The sequence below is a fragment of the Vidua chalybeata genome, chromosome 1 (assembly GCF_026979565.1).
Source record: "Vidua chalybeata isolate OUT-0048 chromosome 1, bVidCha1 merged haplotype, whole genome shotgun sequence".
In the NCBI taxonomy this organism is placed as follows: Eukaryota; Metazoa; Chordata; class Aves; order Passeriformes; family Viduidae; genus Vidua; species Vidua chalybeata.
The window spans coordinates 667,751-689,038 of NC_071530.1; the positions used below are offsets into that span (position 1 = coordinate 667,751).

Genomic DNA, 21,288 nt, shown 5'->3' on the forward strand with positions numbered 1-21,288 from the left:
GGCCACTCCAACACAGCACACACAGAACCAAGAGCACCTGACCCTTGCAAGAGAAATTCCCACCCGAAGCTCCTGCAACACTGCTGTCACTGCTCCTGTGCCACTGGCAACAACAGCAACTGCTGGATTTGTTCTCCGTTTACACTCATTTCATGAAAATATTTGGATGATGGGAATTCCACACCAAACACGTTTTCCAGTGGCCTTCCTCCAGCTGGAGTGATGCTCCTTCTGGAAGGAATGACAGCCCAAATCTACACAGTGGTAAAGGTAAAGCCCTGGTCAGGACGGTTAAGGTGCCAGAGCATTTGAGCTTTCAGTTGTTTGGATTAATGTTTGCTTATGGTTTGTCCCAGCAGCTTTGCAGTGTATATGAGTTATTGCTTTAGAATGCTTGTGTCTTCAGTCTGGTTGTCACAGGGGGTAGAAAAGATTTCCCCCTGAATGTAACCTGAATTTTCATCTGATTCTGGAATGAGATTTGTGCACCTCTTCCTACCTCCTCGGGGTAAGGTATAAAATTCCCCAGTGCAGCAGGTGGGAACAATTTGAGTTTTGTTCCCCCTGGGGCTATAACCAGATTGTTCTGCAGTACATGCACATTTGGTCAGGTTATTGCAGGTTATTGGCCAGGTTAGAACTGTCTAACTCTTGATATGGTGAGCAAGGGCATGTGAAATGCTGAACTTCACCGAGCAACGCTGGACTAAGAACCATGAATGGAAGTGAAGGGAGTCACTGACCCATCACTGAACTCTTCCAATCACTGCAACTGAAAAATTAACTCCAGGAACTTTTCTTGGATCCTGATTTGCATCCCATCTTCCCTATGATTTTTAACCTCAAGGGGTGGGAAACATCCTGATCCTCACTGGTAACAATACAAGTAAAATTACTTGTTTGGGCTGTCCTCAGCTACCATGAACACTCTGGGTTTAATGCTATACCTTGTCACTGTAGCTGTGTTTTTATCAGTAATCATTATATATCTATATCTACATCTATCTATCTATCTATCTATCTATCTATCTATCTATCTATCTATCTATCCATCTATCTACCCATCCCCTGAGCAGGGACACTGCTTTGCTCTGTGGTTACTCCAGGGGCTGAGTGAAGGAACCTGAACATCTCCCCATTTCCCTGGGAAGCTCCATTTGACTCCCAATCTTTTTTTTTTATTCCTTTGCCAGCTTTAACAGAGGCACCTCGATATCTGCAGTGTTTCTGTTGTGCTGTGATCTACTGGCAGTTCTTCAGTTTTATACTGGGGAGTGTTTGTGATTGAGATCTTCCAGCTGTTATTTCCTGTCTGTTTAATAAATAATTCATTTTATAAAGACACTTCATTTGCCATCACTAGAACATGTGGACCAGAGGGAGTCCTTACATTTAAAATGTTGCCAAAGTCTGAGGCTCTGGCTCTGGCCCTGCACATCACAGGAAGGTGCTTCCAGATGGCAAATGAACTGAAGCCTTTGTAAAATCCCTCTCCAGAAGAAATTTCTCCTATAATAACTACAAAGAACGAGCACAGGAATTCAAAAATGATGATTTGTCTTTGTGAACGCTCCCTCCACAGTGTGGACCCTGTGGCTGCATGGCAGGACACCTGGACAAGTCTCAGCTGTCAGAAGAAAGCAATGGAAAACGGAAAATACACCTCCAAAAAATGGTGTTTATAGGGACCAAAGCTTTGGGAATGAAAATTTGAAGGACCTGATGCAGTGATGGCTCTGGAAGGGGCTCCAGGAAGAGCCAGATGAGCATGGTTTGTGTTTTATCAGCTCTGGAACGTGGCAGAGATAACAGCTCATGCTGCAGATGAGGCCACGGCCGTTCCTCTCTCGAGGCCACGCTCCCAGCCCGTGTCCCTGTGGGATGCTGGGGGTGCAGAGTGACACCAAAACCCACAGCTGGGGCAAACCACAGATTCCAGGTCACTCCTGACTTTTACACAGATGAGTGCTGGGATCTGCAGCCAGTGGAAACACACCCACGGTGTGTTTCCTGCCCAGGTGCACTTAACAACCTTCAGCTCCCTCCTGGAATATAAAAATAATACAAAAGCTACATAATAGAATAGAAAAGAATACAAAATAGAATACAAAACAAGCCAGTTTGCATGTAAAAAAAACTATTTCTGCTCAGCTTTGTTACTGGCAACAAACAAGAAGAACTTCATCATGACTTTTGAGGTAATTGCAGAATTTATCTCAAAATTTGATGTTTCCTGAAATATCTGAATGCACCTCCAAAATGGTAACCTTGCCCCAAGGTTTAGGTCTAAATGTTGAAGTAATTTTCTTCTGGTGGTATGAAGAATAATAATAAAAGTAATAATTTTGTTTCTGTGTTGCATCACTGCTCATCAAGGGCAATGCCAAGGGGAGATAATGAGAATACAAGGAGAAGACAAGGGAGATAATGAGAACACAACACAGGGCTGGGAGCACGTTGTTTCTGACTGTAATTGGCAACAGATGATTATCCCATAGGATAAGGGAGGAGAGGGACTGAGCACACGCACAGAAGGTCAGTGCCAAGGCTGGGGGAGCTGGCACGGGGAGGAAAGCTGAGGAAACCTGAAGAGCAAAAATGGCATTTCTAAAGCATGACCTCTGAGAGCAGCAGCTGGGTCCCCAAAAGGACAAATCATCAGTTAGAGGAGCAGGGTGGTCATTGATCATTTATCAAAAATGATAAATTTAATACCCCTTCTGTTAACAGCACAAAGATCAAGACCCTGCTTGGGGGTAAAAAGAGTTTCTGCTTTGAGGTGGGAGCTTGTCAGCTGGAGAGGACAGAAGGACGTGGGGACATTAAAAAATCACCTCTTAATGTGCAAAACGGATGTGAGTGGCCACGAGGAACAGCCTTGTGACCTCAGAGGTGTTTCAGGAAAAGCCTTTCCATGGAAAACACCCCACAGGTGAGACTCCTCTGACAGTCTGTGTGTGGTTCTGCTCTCCCACCTTCAGGAATGTCACACTGGCAGCAGTGCCACCAGCAGGACCCAGGATGGCACACGGAATGCTGAAGCCCAGAGTTTTCTGTTTGGCTTTTAACAAAGAGGGGGCTGGGCTGGGGGGTGGGAGCCCCCCCTGCAAACACCTGGAAGCTGAGGAAAGCTGTTGTTGTATAAAGGATAAACCCCACAGGATAAAACCAAGCAGGTGTAAAGTGGTCCTAAAAACAGCCAAAGAAAGTCAGGAGAAGGTTCCTAAGCAGGAAATTCCAGCAGTGGCCCAGAACTCCCTGGGATGCAGAGCTGGTGTGAAGGAATTCTGAGACACTGCACCTGCATCACCTCGCACGCCCCTTCTGGACTCTGACCAGAAAATTCCTGAGGGTTTTCAGTGCCCTACCTGAAGCACAGGTGTTGCCCTGATTTTTAAAAGTGTTAAGTTTTCTTTTATAGTTCTTTTAAAAGTCTTAAAGTTCTTATAGAACTTCTTCAGCCTTCTAGTCTATTTATATATTTCTACCGGGGTTCTCACACACTATTCAAGTAAAAAAAAATTGTTTTACATTCTTCTTTGTAAGAGAAGAGAATTAATAAACTGTTGGTTTACCCAGTGTGGCTAAAGAAGCAGCAATTCCATCCTCCAATCCACAGGCACCTCTAGAATTCCATAAATATCAAATACTCGAATAGAACACTCTCCTTTTTAACCTTTAAGCTTGCCAAGCCTTTGTGTACTTCCCTCGTGTCCAACAGGCACGCGCAGGAGCTCTCCAGCACGAACGTGAGCTGCTCCAGGCGCAGGACGCCGCTCACCCCATCTCTCACTTCCTCCAGGACAGCAGCAGCCCCGAGCCCCTGGCCAGCCCCGGGGCAGCCCTTGGGAGGCAGGTGTGCCCAGCAGCAGCTCCCTGAGCCTCACCTGTCTCTCAGGGCGTGGTTCCTGATCTCCTCCACCAGCTGGAAGACGCGGGACAGCGGCGACCGGAACACATCCACGGCCAGGAAGCTCTTCTGCCACGGGGACACGGTGGCTTTCACCAGGATCTGCTGGATGTAGGCCACGGGAGCTCCGACGTACTGCGGGGAGACACGGCAGCCTCAGGCCCCGGCCCCGGGCACTGCTGGCCAGGGCTCTGTGCACAAAGCCCCGGCGGGGCGGGAGCAGCGCGCCTCGAGCTGCTTGTCTCCTCACCACCACCCTCCTCACGTGGTTGTGACAACGGGCAGGTGCCAGCAGCTCACACCCCCGGCAGCAGACAAAGAACTCAATGTCATAACTCACTTTAAAAGCTTTTTCACCAATCACACAAAGCAAAATCATATGGACAGTAGCTCTATCCAACCACTGTAAGCACACCTACCTTCAGTTACAACAGTGCTTGCTTATTTTGAATACAATATCTGCTTCTAAGCCTTAAAACACAATGCACAGAGCTCCATCATTAAGCTTAGAACTTCCTAATATCTTGCTAGATATACTTTCCCAAAACCCTCTGATTTTAAAGATTCCCACAACTAGGGAGCTCCCAGAGAACCAGAGCAGGAAGGGCTCTGCCAGCCTCTGTTTCCCCTTCCCAAATCAAGAGGTGGGACACGACAGGGCTCAGCAGGCAAGAGCAAGAGGAGCCTGATTCCCTGTTTGCATCGTGGGGACCTTACACCCCATGGGTGCCATGGGCAGGGACACCTTCCACCGTCCCAGCTTCGTCCAACCCAACCTTGGACGCTTCCAGGGCTGGGCCAGCCACAGCTGCTCTGGGCCACCAGGTGCTGGGGCAGCCCAGCAGGCCCGTGCCCCCTCCCCAGTGGCCCCAGCAGGACTCACCCAGTCGGGACGCTCGCCGGGGTCCCCGTGCTGCGGCCCCGCGCCCGGCCCCGGCGGAGCGTAGTCCTTCACCGGGGTGCTGAACTCCACGGGGCCCGTCCCCGGCAGCGGCAGCTTCAGCAGGGGGTAGCTGGGGGGACACAACCAGGGAACTCTCTCACTTTGGAGGCCCACGGACGTTTATAGGCAGAAGAGTTAAAAAAAATGAGCGGGCCCGCTTCGGCAAAGCCGAGCTGTGCAGGACAGGAGAGCCGGCGAGGGGGCTTGGCTTTCATGGGACAGGCTGCTGTCCAGGAGTCCTTCTCCCTTGGAAAGGGAAGGAAAAGTCCTGGGAGAGAAAGCAGGGAAGGCCTTGCAGGGCCTCTCCTGAATTCCTCCAGCCCAGTTAGCTGTGGCAAAAGCACTCAGAATGCTCAGTGACTGTGCATCCCACCCAAAGCCCAGGCACTCCGGGTGTTCCAGTGGCTGCTTCCCTGCCCAAATCCTTTACAGTCCTCTGCTCTTCCTCATTTAAATTCAAACTATTTCCAAAACTCGTCATTAACTTCACTGGTCCTCAAAGCACTTTTAAGAGCAGCAGTGAGGCACCAGAACTATGAAATCTTGATGTTCTTGCTGCTTTGCCACCACAACCTGCGGCGATCGTAGCTCCTGTCCCAAAACAGAGACTGTGAACTATTCAGAAACTGAGAAAACGAGGTTACAGAGAGTTTAGAACAGGAATTTTACCTCCAAATGTTCTCAGAAGTGGTTAAAAGCAAATCAGAATTGAAGTGGTGGGAAAAGCAAGGCTGCTGACACACAGAGAGCCATTGAGAATCTGGAACTGTCAGCACCAAACTGAACTGGAGAACAGAACTTCAGGCTCTCTGGGGCCTTACAATTCCCCATGTATTGTCCTGTTTGTAGATGAATTTTGTGGCAATACTGACACAATAAATAGAAAGGCCTTGGAATTGTTTTCCTGCAAGGCTCTGCCCACTTCATTAGGGATTAGCCTGGCTCATCAAAGGAGGAACAAGCAGCATCTAAACACAAGGCTTCAGAGAGAACAACAAACAGCTGAAAAAGAACAATGAAATCAGAAGCCAAGCTTGTCAGATTTGCTTTTTATTGGTCTGACAGAAATACATCTAATTATTAGCATTTCCTTGTGCAAGGGCAGGGAAGAGAAAAAGGAATAATAAGATCAAGCATAAGTGATAAACAGAGCAGAGCACATTCAGTAGATGATTGAGGAGGAACTATTTTTTCCCTAAATGATTTCAGTGTTGGTGACTGTGTCCAGAAATCCAAGGAAAAGACTTGAGATTCACAGAAGATGCTCCTGCAGAGGGGTATTCCCTGTGAGTTGTGAGGAGACACAACAGTTTTTTGTGGAATTTGATCAATTTTCAACCAGAGGCTGTTCAGATTTATTGTGACTGTGGAGGGTTCCCCCTGGCCTGGCTGGCTGTGCTGGCAGTGCCTGGCAGTGCTGCTGCTGTCCCAGTGCCTTTCCAAGGACATCTGTCACCCGTGGGATCCCCCAGGGCAGCAGACTCCCCTCCAAGGGCAGGGGCTCAGCTCTCCTGCAGGGCCAGTGACAGGTGCTGACTCCAGGTGGGATCAGCAGCTCTGGGGTGAGGCCAGAGCAGGATGGGATTCTCTCTGAGCTCTCAGTCCTGGCTCATGGCTCAGCCTGGAGGGAAAAGGGGCTCCCTGTGTGAGCTTGGCCTTTCTTTGGGACCCACCAGGTGCTGGGAACACGGAATGCTGGAGTGGTTTGGGCTGGAAGGGACCCTGAGGAACATCCAGTGCCAGCCCTGCCACGGCAGGGACACCTCCCAGTGTCCCAGGCTGCTCCCAGCCCTGTCCAGCCTGGCCTGGGGCACTTCAGGGATCCAGGGGCAGCCCCAGCCGCTCTGGGTGTGCTGTGCTGTGCCAGCTCTGGGTCACTGACACTGCCCAGAGGGAAGAGCAGCCCCACCTCAGCCCCAGGGAAAGCATTTCCAGCACTGGGGTTCGACTCTCCTCACATTTCTCTTTGTTAGGGATTTTTTTTTTTGAGCAGCAGGGAAAGAGGGGAACACGAGAATGGAAAGCACAGAGAGAGGAGGGAAGAACAGCAGGACCTGAAATGGCCACAAAGCCAAGCACACCAGCTCCAGCTCAGCAGGAGGAAGAGCCTCTCTCCATGGAGAGTCCCAGCGGGGCTGGAATCATCCCAAACCCAGCTGGACACATCCCAGGTGACCCTGCCCTGGCAGGGGGCTGGCCTGGGTGACATCCAGACCCTCCCAAGCCCACCCATCCTGGGATCTATCACGGAGGACAGGAAAGCTCAAGTTGTTCTGGCTTTGGGAAAGGCTCTTTTTAGATGCTCCTGAAACCCCTCTGAAACCCCAGAAGAAAGGGAACACAGCTCCTGTAACCAGCTGGAACTGGTGAAGTGCATTTCAGCCAGCAGCACGAGGGAGGTGCAGGCAGAAGTGCTCATCCGAGCACCTGACACATTCTCAAGACAGCTCAGGGGGCCAAGATGGAGCTCCAGGCAAACCCCTCCCTGCACATTCCCCCTTCCCAGCCACTGAGGGCAGAGGGAAGCAGGGAGCTGCCAGGTCTCAGGTAACAGGAAAGGAGCTGCTCCATGGAATTAAACCAGCTCCCAGCAGGACAAGCTTTTGGCCTGTTTGCAGCCAAGACAGACCAGCCTGGAGTCCCACTGCTGAGGAGGGAGGGAATCTGCTAACAGGGTCCTGCCAGAGGGCTGGCAAGGCCAGGACCTGGCAGCAACAGTGCCTTCTTAGCCTTGGCAAGTGCACCCACAGCCTGTTCCTGAGCAAGTGGGGGTGGCTGTGCCCTGCTTCCCTCTGACAGGGCCTGAAATTCTGCACTGGGAAGGAGATTCCCCTTTCCTGTGCAGCACAACCTGCTCCCAGTGTCGTGCTGAGACCCCAGAGGAGACTCTGTTCTCTGGGCATCTGGAACGTGAAGAGTCTGACTCGAATTCAGGTCCTCTGGTTACCACACAAATAGTACAGGCCTGTGCAAGAGTGATAGGTTCTTACAGAAATAATTCTAAATAAATATCCACACCCACACCTCCCAGGGGCTCTGGTTCCAGCCAGTTCTGCCATTCTTCAGGAGCAGAACCTGATTTTTTTTTTTCCAGTTAAATAACAAACCCCTGTTTAATTGCCCTAAACCTGCTGCAGAGTCACCTGGGTCATCTGCAATCCTTACCTGAACTAAAAACTGTTCTTCAGAGTGACACTGGGATTTCAGGTTTACCCAATGGCCACATTTCCAGGTGTCACCTGCTCCTCTCTGGGCTGGTATCAGACAAGGTTGGTGACACTCTCATTCCAGGGAAAAATGCAGATCCCAGCAGAGATCCATTCAGGTGGGATGAGGAAAATGAGTGTCACCTACAAAGGGATTTATAGCAGGACAAGAAAACTCTCCCTCTGATGTGGGGACTAACTTGGATTTTCAGACTTTAGGACTAGAGAGTAAGAATGAGTCACAGGATTGTTTTGCTTTGGGTATTAATTTATTATCAAACCCAGGGATGCTGAGTCTTGTCTGCCAGTGACATTAAAAGCAGGGTCTGTACAAACCCTTCCAGGAGTAAAGGCACCAACCAGCCAGCCCAGACTCATTCCCTGCATGGTCACTGCCCTCACCTGCCTGAGGCCAGAACCCCTGGTGCATAAATTGTGGACCTTGTGCTTTACTTCAACTTTTAAAAACTGTCTGCACGCAAAAATGGCAGGGTTTGACTGGAGCGAGGGGGAGGAAAACCACAACAACTGAGGTCATCCTGTCTGCAGCAGAATTCCACACGCTCTCCTTGATGCCAGGTACAGCAGACAGGACTGGTCCACCTCTCCCTCTGAAGAGCTCAGGACCCAAGACCCACTGTGGTTTGCAGGAATGTCTTTATTACCCACGTTTCAGGCTGAGGAATTTCAGAATTTCAGAAGGGGAAATCCCAAATTTCAGAAGGAAAATCCCCTTCTGAAATTTTCCCAATTTCAGAAGGAAAATCCTGAATTTCAGAGGGGAAACCCCGAATTTCAGAGGGGAAATCCCGAATTTCAGAGGGGAAACCCCGAATTTCAGAAGGAAAATCCCCTTCTGAAATTTTCCCAATTTCAGAAGGAAAATCCCGAATTTCAGAAGGAAAATCCCGAATTTCAGAAGGGAAAATCCCGAATTTCAGAAGGGAAAATCCCAAATTTCAGAAGGAAAATCCTGAATTTCAGAAGGAAAATCCCGAATTTCAGAGGGGAAATCCCGAATTTCAGAAGGGAAAATCCCGAATTTCAGAAGGAAAATCCCCTTCTGAAATTTTCCCAATTTCAGAAGGAAAATCCCGAATTTCAGAGGGGAAACCCCGAATTTCAGAGGGGAAATCCCGAATTTCAGAGGGGAAATCCCAAATTTCAGAGGGGAAATCCCAAATTTCAGAGGGGAAATCCCAAATTTCAGAGGGGAAATCCCAAATTTCAGATGGGAACATGCCGAATTTCAGATGGGAACATGCCGAATTTCAGATGGGAACATGCCGAATTTCAGAAGGGAAATCCCCTTCTGAAATTTTCCCAATTTCAGAAGGAAAATCCTGAATTTCAGAAGGAAAATCCCCAATTTCAGAAGGGAAAATCCTGAATTTCAGAAGGAAAATCCCGAATTTCAGAGGGGAAATCCCGAATTTCAGAAGGAAAATCCCGAATTTCAGAGGGGAAATCCCGAATTTCAGAAGGAAAATCCCCTTCTGAAATTTTCCCAATTTCAGAAGGAAAATCCCGAATTTCAGAAGGGAAATCCCGAATTTCAGAAGGGAAATCCCCAATTTCAGAAGGGAAATCCCCAATTTCAGAAGGGAAATCCCCAATTTCAGAAGGGAAATCCCCAATTTCAGAAGGGAAATCCCCAATTTCAGAAGGGAAATCCCCAATTTCAGAGGGGAACATGCATGTTTGGACCCCTCCCAAAGCACAGCACTTTGTGGGTGACCATTTCTCACTGCAGCACTCGTCCTGCATTTGCTGCCTGCGGGAGCTGCAGTGAGGAGCCCGAGCCCATGCTGGGGAGCCATTCCCAGGCAGCAATGAGGTGACACAGTGACACTCGTGGGACGCTGCTTTGCTGTGAAAAATGTGTATTTTATGATTGGCTCTTGGCAAATATTAAATTGAACACCGTATGTGTTATGGAGGGTTATTTTGTAATACTGTGTTAATCCTTTTTAAGTAGTGTGTTAAATATAGTTTTAGGTTACGACATAATGTTAAAATATAAACTCTGTGATGTAAGGTATTTTTAACTAGCTCAAGAAAAGGGATAAGATAAACAAGAAACTCTTCACACAGAGATAACAGCCACAGGGCACATAAAGAGTTACAGCCTCCTTATCAGAAAAGACAAACATCCCTTCCACCTTCTCTCCTCTTTATGGAACCACCAGGATTAAGGGGAAGAACTGGACAAAAACCAGAAAAATTCTTAATTTGCAAGGAATTTTGCACCATGTATGAGATGTATGAATATGCAACAGGCTGTTGCTTTTCAGGGTTATCCCTTTGTTCACAGGCATGGTTTTGGCAGCTCAGTGCCCAAAAACACCCGGACGTCCGGAATTCTTTGCTTTTTATCATCTTGTAATTGTCCTAACTCTAAACTTTTGTTGCTCTAATTGTATTACTATTTTTATAACCATTTTATTCTTATTAAACTTTTAAAAATTCTAAAAACAAGCGATTGGCGCTTCTCACACTTGGCTTTGCCGGGTGCAGCTTCCAGCTGGAGAAATGCCACTGGAAAGGTGCAGCTGGCAGAGCTGGAGCCAAAACACAGAGCTGCTCCTTGCACTCATATCCACGATGGAGAAGTGTAGGAACCACTTGGCTGGGCCTTGGAGAAGCTTCAAGTTCTACAGGACAAGGGGCCAGAGACGAAAACTGTCCCTGAAGGTTACGAGGATTCCCGTGGAGCAGTGACAAAGCAGGAAACAACACCCCCAGTGCTGCTCCCAACCACAAAGGGCTCCATTCCAGGGGTTCTCCATGTGTGAAAATCCTCCCTTGGACAATGTTTTAACTGAGATGTGCAAGCTGCCACCATCACAGCTCAGAGGAAAACCTGTGTGTGTGCCATGAATTTGAAAAGTAAAAACCTAAAAACCTATATTCTGCCACATAGACTGTGACTAACAGCAAGTTTGTCTCTCTTTGCAGTTTAAAGGATTTGATCCCAACATACTGTGCGTAGCTACCTTGCTCTTTGAGGGCGACAGAGAGAAGGTTCTTCAGCATGAGAAGCAAGTCTATGATATTGCACCAAGTTTGGGTATGCTTTTCAAAGAACATGTTCAGTATGAAGCTGGGAATGAACTGTCCAGGAAAAAATTGGACTGCCATATTTTTTTAGAGCTTTTCTCCAAACAGGGGAGCAAATCATCACAACAGGTTTATTTTGCCCAAACACACAAGGGAATGAAACCCTGCAAGGCAGAATCTGCACACGCACATTTGTGTGTGGTCTGGGGACAAAGGTTTGCCCAGCCCCACAGTGCCCTGCTGGAGATGGTTCCCAGCCCGTGTGACATCCCTGGGAGTAAAATTATATCCACCTGCAAACTGGGCATCCAAATTAGGGTCCATAAGGAGAGCAGGGAATCTACTCCCACACAGGCGTGCCAAGGATGAAACAGAAGAGCGCAGGCTCCGGGGAGAACAGGACAGGCAGGTGTGCAAAGAAAGATCAGCTTTCCTCCTCCCCATTTTTAATTCATGGGTTTGGAGTCCACTACCAGGTGCCTGAGGGTTACTTTCATCTCATTCATTGCTTCACTTCACTTATTCAATTAGTTCTCACTTATTAAACCAGATGAAGACACTTCATCCCTGTTGTTTCTTTGGTCCCACAACAGGAGAAACAAAACCTACAGATTCTGAATAAAACCAGAGCTTCTGGGTGGGCCCAGGAGAAGGCTGCCAAGAACCCCCCGCGTGCCACGAGGGCGGGCAGGACTCACCAGCAGGCCAGGATGCAGAGGGCAGTGAAGAGGATGATGGGGATGGGGTAGGAAGCACAGAGCAGCCCGTGGCTGTAGAACGCCCGCGAAATCCTCTCGCGCAGCCTTTCAGTCAGGGTCATCCTCGGCCGCCCTCACCTCGAGGCCATCCCGGGACACGGCAGCGGCTCGGGCACTTCCAGCATGGGCAGCCCTCCAGGGAAGGCACTGGCTCCAGCTGGGGAGGGCACAGGGAGAGAAACAGATGAAGGCAAGGGAAAGAAACACCATCAGCTCCTTTTAGAAAGCATTCAGCAAGGAATTGTTCCCTGGCAGGGCGGGCAGGCCCTGGCACAGGGTGCCCAGAGCAGCTGAGGCTGCCCCTGCACCCCTGGCAGTGCCCAAGGCCAGGCTGGACAGGGTTTGGAGCACCTGGGACAGTGGGAGGTGTCCCTGCCATGGCAGAGGTGGAACTGGATGGGCTTTAAGGTCCTTTTGTAGCACAAACCATTCTGGGATTTATTTCTTGATCCTATGAAATGACTGAGCAGATCTCAACCTCACTGTCAGGACTGGACCATCCCTGTTCCAGGAGGAACTCAACAACAACATGGATATGCTGCTCCTGTGGCAAAAAATACATCACAAGTGGCTCTCTGACCAGCCTGAGCTGCCAAAAGTTGCTCTGGGGAGGAGCACAGCACTGGCAACAGCTTCTGGTAATTTCAAGGAGGAAAACTTTCTATTTACTCTCCTCACGTGCTGTCCAACAGCAGCACTCTGCAAGAAAACACAGAGCATTCCAAAGCTAGTATTTCTTTATCACTTGAGGAGGTTGCATATTAAAATCTGGCATCTTTATTTGTTTTATGCTGTGACAGAGCTCCTAAGAGTGAACAGCAGGAACTGTTCCTGCTCCAAGGCATTTCTGCAAACAGAGATCATCTAAGCCCAAATAAAGCTGTGGATTGCAGGACAAATGTTAAAGGAGAATTTCTTGCCTCTTGCATGATGACTGCAGATCCAAGACAAAGTTTGCCTGGAAGCACGGGGGCAGCAGGATGTGTAACCTTGCAGGCCCACAGGTGACATTTGTGGCTCAGGTACAAGAGATGGACACACGGCACAGAATCCCAGGATCAGTGGGCTTGGAAAAGCCCTCCGAGGTCACTGACCCACCCTGTGCCCCATGTCCACCTTGTCCCCAGCCCAGAGCACCACACCCAGGGACACCTCCAGGGATGGGGACTCCAGCAGTGCCCTGGGCAGCCCCTTCCAACACTGAACCACTCTTCAGTGAAGGAATTTCCCCCATGTCCACCCTGAGCTCCCCTGGCCCAGCCTGAGGCCCTTCCCTCTCCTCCTGTCCCGACCCCACCTGGCTCCTGTGTCCTGCACCCCTGCAAGAACAAGGCTGACCAGCAGAAGGAAGAAATGTAAAACTTCCTTCTGCAGGAAAAATCAACTCAAACTTGCCACTTTTCCCCAGACAAAAGCTTTCATCTCACTCAACAATAGTTACATGTTGCAAATTCTTTACATTTCTGTCTGAAAGGCTTTACAGCCTTCCCAGGAGCCTCCCTGGACACTAAGGGCAGGGAAACACAGCAGAGCCCGCTGTGAGCTCAGAGGATAAACTAACAAAGGTGGGAAACTTTCCCTTTTCTAACACACAGTCACCTGGGGTTTTAGGCGCACTCAACTCCTCAGTTTCCCACAAAATGTTCTGGAAGCAGGCCCCAGCATTAGTGTAATAAAAACATACAGCTGAGCCAGTGAAGCCTGGAGGGGGGGAATACAAGGGAAAATCTGAAATAAATCCCTGCTCCACAGTACTTCTCTTGCACTTCAACACATTCAGGAATTCGCTCCATCATGCTGCCTGTATCTGAACCTCCAACGGGAATTTCAAGCCAGCCTTTTCCATTTAGAGCCCCAAGCTCAGGCAAGCAGGAACAGAGCCAACACGGTCCTTCTGCCCCCACAGCCCTCTGCCAGCATCCCACCAGGACCCACACATGCAAGGGCTGACCTGGCTGCCCACACCTGCTCTGCAGGTGGAACACCCCAGCCCGGCAGCAGATGTGGGATCTGAGGGCCTTTCCTGCCAAGGCCGTGCTTGGGGAAGGACAGGGGAGGAAGGAATGGGAAAGAAGGAAGGATTTGCTAAAAATGAGAATTTATGAAGGTCACTGGGTTGGTCTGTGCTGTTGCCCAGGGAGCAGCTCAGTGCCATGCTCACACACCTGAGGGCCAGGTGGGCCAAGGACCACCAGCAGCAATTCCCCCTCCTGGTGCTGCAGTGCTTGTATCCATCAATCCATCAATCCCACACAGGCTCCGGGGGGATCAGAGAACCTCCTGCCTTCAGAGCTGCCCCAGCACACGTGGAAGCAGCAGGACTGGCACCAGACCACCCCAAATTCCTGCTCTGAGCGACACATCTCACCTGGGCTCCAGCTCAGATCCTGAGCCAGGAACGTGCAGGACAGTCCCTCCTTGGTGCCACGGGTCCCACAGCCCGTGGGAGGTGTCACAGGAGTTTCCCCCACTCCTGGGCTCCTCACAGCACACACAGAACACAGAATTTCCTGGGCTCCTCACAGCACACACAGAATTCCCTGGGCTCCTCACAGCACACACAGAACACAGAATTCCCTGGGCTCCTCACAGCACACACAGAACACAGAATTTCCTGGGCTCCTCACAGCACACAGAATTTCCTGGGCTCCTCACAGAACACAGAATTCCCTGGGCTCCTCACAGCACACAGAATTCCCTGGGCTCCTCACAGCACACACAGAATTCCCTGGGCTCCTCACAGAACACAGAATTCCCTGGGCTCCTCACAGCACACAGAATTCCCTGGGCTCCTCACAGCACACAGAATTCCCTGGGCTCCTCACAGCACACACAGAACACAGAATTCCCTGGGCTCCTCACAGCACACACAGAATTCCCTGGGCTCCTCACAGCACACACAGAGCAGAGAATTCCCTGGGCTCCTCACAGCACACACAGAACACAGAATTCCCTGGACTCCTCACAGCACACACAGAGCAGAGAATTCCCTGGGCTCCTCACAGCACACACAGAGCAGAGAATTCCCTGGGCTCCTCACAGCACACACAGAACACAGAATTCCCTGGGCTCCTCACAGCACACACAGAATTCCCTGGGCTCCTCACAGCACACACAGAATTCCCTGGGTTCCTCACAGCACACACAGAATTCCCTGGGCTCCTCACAGCACACACAGAATTCCCTGGGCTCCTCACAGCACACACAGAATTCCCTGGGCTCCTCACAGCACACACAGAATTTCCTGGGCTCCTCACAGCACACACAGAATTCCCTGGGCTCCTCACAGCACACACAGAATTCCCTGGGTTCCTCACAGCACACACAGAATTCCCTGGGCTCCTCACAGCACACACAGAATTTCCTGGGCTCCTCACAGCACACACAGAATTCCCTGGGCTCCTCACAGCACACACAGAATTCCCTGGGCTCCTCACAGCACACACAGAATTCCCTGGGCTCCTCTCAGCACACACAGAATTCCCTGGGCTCCTCACAGCACACACAGAATTCCCTGGGCTCCTCACAGCACACACAGAATTCCCTGGGCTCCTCACAGAACACAGAATTCCCTGGGCTCCTCACAGCACACAGAATTCCCTGGGCTCCTCACAGCACACAGAATTCCCTGGGCTCCTCACAGCACACACAGAACACAGAATTCCCTGGGCTCCTCACAGCACACACAGAATTCCCTGGGCTCCTCACAGCACACAGAATTCCCTGGGCTCCTCACAGCACACACAGAACACAGAATTCCCTGGGCTCCTCACAGCACACACAGAATTCCCTGGGCTCCTCACAGCACACACAGAGCAGAGAATTCCCTGGGCTCCTCACAGCACACACAGAACACAGAATTCCCTGGACTCCTCACAGCACACACAGAGCAGAGAATTCCCTGGGCTCCTCACAGCACACACAGAACACAGAATTCCCTGGGCTCCTCACAGCACACACAGAATTCCCTGGGCTCCTCACAGCACACACAGAATTTCCTGGGCTCCTCACAGCACACACAGAATTCCCTGGGCTCCTCACAGCACACACAGAATTCCCTGGGCTCCTCACAGCACACACAGAATTCCCTGGGCTCCTCTCAGCACACACAGAACACAGAATTCCCTGGGCTCCTCACAGCACACACAGAATTCCCTGGGCTCCTCACAGCACACACAGAATTTCCTGGGCTCCTCACAGCACACACAGAATTCCCTGGGCTCCTCACAGCACACACAGAATTCCCTGGGCTCCTCACAGCACACACAGAATTCCCTGGGCTCCTCTCAGCACACACAGAACACAGAATTCCCTGGGCTCCTCACAGCACACACAGAATTCCCTGGGCTCCTCACAGCACACACAGAGCAGAGAATTCCCTGGGCTCCTCACAGCACACACAGAGCAGAGAATTCCCTGGGCTCCTCACAGCACACACAGAATTCCCCGGGCTCCTCACAGCACACACAGAATTCCCTGGGCTCCTCACAGCACACACACAGCAGAGGAGCCATCACCAAACCCAGCTGATCCACAGCCTGCAAACAGCTCCCAGCCCTCCCCACGGCAGCACCCAAACTCAGCCCACAGACACCCCAAAGCAAGGGAAATCTCGGGTTCCCTGCAGGTGCAGGAAGCAGAGGCTGGATTGCTCACACCTCATAAAAGCTGCTGGATTTTCTTGCCCTCTGCTGGGCCCTGGAGGTGGCTCAGGGCTCTGATGCTCGGAGCCATCACTCACTGCTCCCACTGCCGGGGCAGCTCCCACAGCTCCCATTCCACAGAGGGAGGAGGGAGGGAGAGAGGCACGGAGCTCAGAACCCAGCTCTCCTCTCCTCAGCAGGCACGGACCGGCCCCCAGCGAGGGCCAGGGAACATTCCCCAGGACTTCAGAGGTGGGAAAACAAGGGCCTGGCTCCACACAAGCCTCCCTCACAGCAAAGCTGCACAATGGGCTCTAACACCAAGGTCCTGCTCTCCCCTGGCATTCCCATGGGAAGAATAACGGGCTTTGTGCTGCCAGAGGACGCGGAGGTCACGAGGAACAGAGCACTTCCTATGGGAAAATCCCAGCCCTGCACTAATCCGGGAGGCTGCTGCCTGCAAGGGGTTAATCCCAACACTGCTGTGGGGAACAAGGCTCCGGAACAGGTCCTAAAGGGATTGTCCTCACAGAAGGGGCACTTTCCATATTCAAAAGGTAGAAAATGACATTGCTGAGTCCACTGCCTCCCTGCCAGTGGCTACAGCAGGGCTGAAAGTCTGACACAAGTCTTCGAACCACATTTCAATCCCCAAAATGTGCAAACTTACTTCACTTTACCTGTTCTGCCTGACTTTGCCAGTTTTGCCCCACTTCTTCTTGCTTTCCTCCCTGTACAACACTCATTTATGGTCTGAGTTTAAGAGTTCAGAGGCTGTCTGGAACAGACCCCATTTTGTAAGTGGCATTTCACTCACATTGCTTATTATTAACATCTCTTGAAAAGCTGGAGTAGCAACAACAACAAAGATTTACAGAGAACACTTCAATAATCACTACTTGTCAGATAAAGTTATCTGCTCCCAAAACAGGGGCTGACATTCAAAATCAGTTTCCAAAACGGTTTTCAGGACATTTTTAAACTTTTCTGCCACAAGAGAAGAACCAGAAGAAGCTCAGTCACACTCCTGCTTTGGAAGTCATTCACTGAGGGTGGTTTCTATCCTTTCTTCCTTCCCAAAATACTCCCAACAGCACCAGACAACAACTTGTTGCAGTGGATGACGAGACAGGATAGGATGTTCCACATCAGAGCCACAAAGCACAGAAGTTTGGGTTTTGTGACCAAAAAATATCCAAATTTAGAACAAACATGATTTCAAAGTTCACTCCTCTTGCTGCATCCAGCCAAGGGGAGCTCCCTTGCACATGAAGAACAGGCTCCAAACACGAGGAAACATTTCCCAACCCCTTCTTCTGCAGCACAGAGATCTTGCCCCACCCTGCCAGTGGGAATGATCCACCTCCACAGGCACAGAGCCCAGAGTGGTTTGGGCAGGAGGGAACCTTAAGGACCAGCCAGTTGCAGCAAATGGGATGTGATGCACACGGGGAAAACACCATCCTGGGATCCCGTCCTTAATTCCCTGAAGGAGTGACAGGATGCAGTGTAAAACAGGAAATCCTGTGTTGGGAATGAAAAATGGAATGGAATCAGGATGTAAATCCATCCTCAGCCGTGCTAAGTGAGCATTCCTGCTCTTCTTCCTCATCACACACAGCACTGAGCATTCCTGCTCTTCCTCCTCATCACACACAGCACTGAGCATTCCTGCTCTTCCTCCTCATCACACACAGCACTGAGCGTTCCTGCTCTTCCTCCTCATCACACACAGCACTCAGCATTCCTGCTCTTCTTCCTCATCACACACAGCACTGAGCGTTCCTGCTCTTCTTCCTCATCACACACAGCACTGAGCATTCCTGCTCTTCCTCCTCATCACACACAGCACTCAGCATTCCTGCTCTTCTTCCTCATCACACACAGCACTGAGCATTCCTGCTCTTCTTCCTCATCACACACAGCACTCAGCATTCCTGCTCTTCTTCCTCATCACACACAGCACTGAGCGTTCCTGCTCTTCTTCCTCATCACACACAGCACTGAGCATTCCTGCTCTTCCTCCTCATCACACACAGCACTGAGCATTCCTGCTCTTCCTCCTCATCACACACAGCACTCAGCATTCCTGCCCTTCCTCCTCATCACACACAGCACTGAGCGTTCCTGCTCTTCTTCCTCATCACACACAGCACTGAGCATTCCTGCTCTTCCTCCTCATCACACACAGCACTGAGCATTCCTGCTCTTCCTCCTCATCACACACAGCACTGAGCATTCCTGCTCTTCCTCCTCATCACACACAGCACTGAGCATTCCTGCTCTTCTTCCTCATCACACACAGCACTGAGCGTTCCTGCCCTTCCTCCTCATCACACACAGCACTGAGCATTCCTGCTCTTCTTCCTCATCACACACAGCACTGAGCGTTCCTGCCCTTCCTCCTCATCCCACAAGGGACAGGGAGAGCTCAAGCATGACCACAGGCAGAGAGCAGCCTCGGGAGGCTTTTCCAGCTGGAGATTTGATCAGTAACTGGACCCCAGGCGGCCCCAGGAAGGCCCGAGGCAGTGGGGCAGCAAAGGGCTGCCTCTTTTATCCCGGGATAACTCGGCATCAAAGAGTTATTAGAGTTATCAACTGCAGAGCAGCAGCTCAACTTAAACACGAGCTAAGCTGGGGAAATCTCCCCAGGCCACCGTCCCCGTCTCAGGGGTGACACAGCCAGCAGAGTGAGCCCCAGGCCACTGTCCCCGGCCCAGGGGTGACACAGCCCCAGGCCACTGTCCCCAGCCCAGGGGTCACACAGCCCCAGGCCACTGTCCCCGGCCCAGGGGTCACACAGCCCCAGGCCACTGTCCCCGGCCCAGGGGTGACACAGCCAGCAGAGCTGGCACTGCTGAGCACAGGCAGGCTCCCTTGGCTCCTGGAGCCCCCAGGACACGAGCCCCTGGCTGGCTGCAGTGCCCAGCAGTGCCCAGACTGCTCTTGGTGCACTCCTGGCCACGCTCAGGAACCAGCCAGGGACCCAGAGGCTGGGAGCTGCCCTGGCAGCTCTCCTTACACACTGCATGCCACGTGATCCCTTTGGAATAATCTCCTCCTTTCTGTTTATCAATGCAGCCGCTCCACAAGTGGCTGGGGAATCACTTTCTCCTAAAAATACCAGAGACTGATGCAACACCCCCGGGCAGTTACATCTGAGAGCATCCCCAGCGAGCCCAGCTGTGCAATGCCACCCTTCCCCTCTCCTGGCCCTCCATCCCAGCCCAGTGCCAGGCACAGACACCAGGGACTCCATCAGTCCTTTGCTCTGGGCTGGAGCCTTGTGCAAACAGCTTGCCCAGCACACACCTGCAAACGCTCTTCCCTCTCTACTACACGTAGTATTTCTACTCATGCTCTTTTCCAGTCCTCTCCACCAGACCAGGGTCAACATCTCAGCCCAAGCATCTTGTTTGGAGTATAAAATAGGCAAAATGCTTTTGGATCATCGGCCTGGACTTGTGCAAAGTCTTGGGGTCCAACAGCAGAAGGACGTGGAGCTGCTGGAGTGAGTCCAGAAGAGAGGGCTAGAGCCAGGCTGGCAGAGCTGGGAATGTTCCCCTGGAGAGGAGAAGCTCCAGGGAGAGCTCAGAGCCCCTTGCAGGGCCTGAAGGGGCTCCAGGAGAGCTGGAGAGGGACTGGGGACAAGGGATGGAGGGACAGGACACAGGGAATGGCTCCCACTGCCAGAGGGCAGGGATGGGTGGGAGATTGGGAATTAGGAATTGTTCCCTTGGGGTGGAGAAGCTCTGGAAGAGAAGAAGAAGCTGCAGCTGCTCAATCCCTGGATTATCCAAGGCCAGGCTGGATGGGACTTGGAGCTGGGATAGTGGCAGGGAATGGAACAAGATGGGCTTTAAGGTCCTGTCCAACCCAAACCATGGTTCTCTGGTTCTGGGTCATTCATGGAATGGTAACTCAGTCTGATCTGTGCCATCCTGAGGTTCTGGGTCATTCATGGAATGGTAACTCAGTCTGATCTGTGCCATCCTGAGGTTCTGGGTCATTCATGGAATGGTAACTCACTCTGATCTGTGCCATCCTGAGGTTCTGGGTCATTCATGGAATGGTAACTCAGTCTGATCTGTGCCTCCTGAGGTTCCCAGCACTGCTCATGTTATGGACAAGCAACAAAGAGCCCAGGCCACCCTGAGTCCCCAGCAAAGCCCGTGAAGGACACAAAGTGCAGCTGAGCCCTTGGGCACACCCCTGACAGCTCCCTGGGCATCACCCAAGGCCAGCCCTGAAGGACACAGCACTCCTCATCCTGCTGGCAGTGACAGCCCCTTCTCCCACTGCACAGAGCCCCTCGGAGCAGTGACAGTCACAGTGGCAGCAAGGACACGGGGCTGGAGTGACTCTGGGGGCTCTGTGCACACTCAGCATAACGAGCTTTGCTCCCATTATTCCCAACAGACGTTTATCCATTTGCCCTTAAGCAGTCCCAGAAATGCCTACAGGTGTCAGAGAGGGTTTGGGAACTTCTCCCCCGGGCCCCTCTCTGCTGTTTAACCCCTTTCTGCTCCCACGGGCACAGCCAGCCCCAGCAGTCCAACTGCTCCCACAGCACTGCCAAGGCCACCACCACCAATTTCCACACTCCAACTTTCACCTCTCCCTTCCCACATGCACAGGAGGTCACCAGGTTCCTTTTAATTGGGGATTACACCTCACCAATTATCCTCATGCCTGCAGCTGGCTATTTTTGCTTTAGTCCAACCTCAGCACTGTCCTTCCTCGGCACCAGCCCATTTTCAGGCCA

General features: G+C 51.3%; 1 protein-coding gene across 2 annotated transcripts in view; it reads right to left on the reverse strand.

Moving 5' to 3' along the window:
• SCAP (SREBF chaperone) overlaps positions 1-21,288 on the reverse strand; it is a 55,696-nt gene that overhangs the window by 29,648 nt on the left and 4,760 nt on the right. For both annotated transcript variants that reach the window (XM_053936382.1, XM_053936374.1), the window contains exons 2-4: positions 11,818-12,034; positions 4,794-4,923; positions 3,888-4,045 (exon numbers count right to left, since the gene is read on the reverse strand). In XM_053936382.1, the coding sequence (XP_053792357.1) occupies positions 3,888-4,045; positions 4,794-4,923; positions 11,818-11,939 (410 nt within the window). In that variant the 5' untranslated portion in view covers positions 11,940-12,034. The remainder of the gene's footprint in view (positions 1-3,887; positions 4,046-4,793; positions 4,924-11,817; positions 12,035-21,288) is intronic.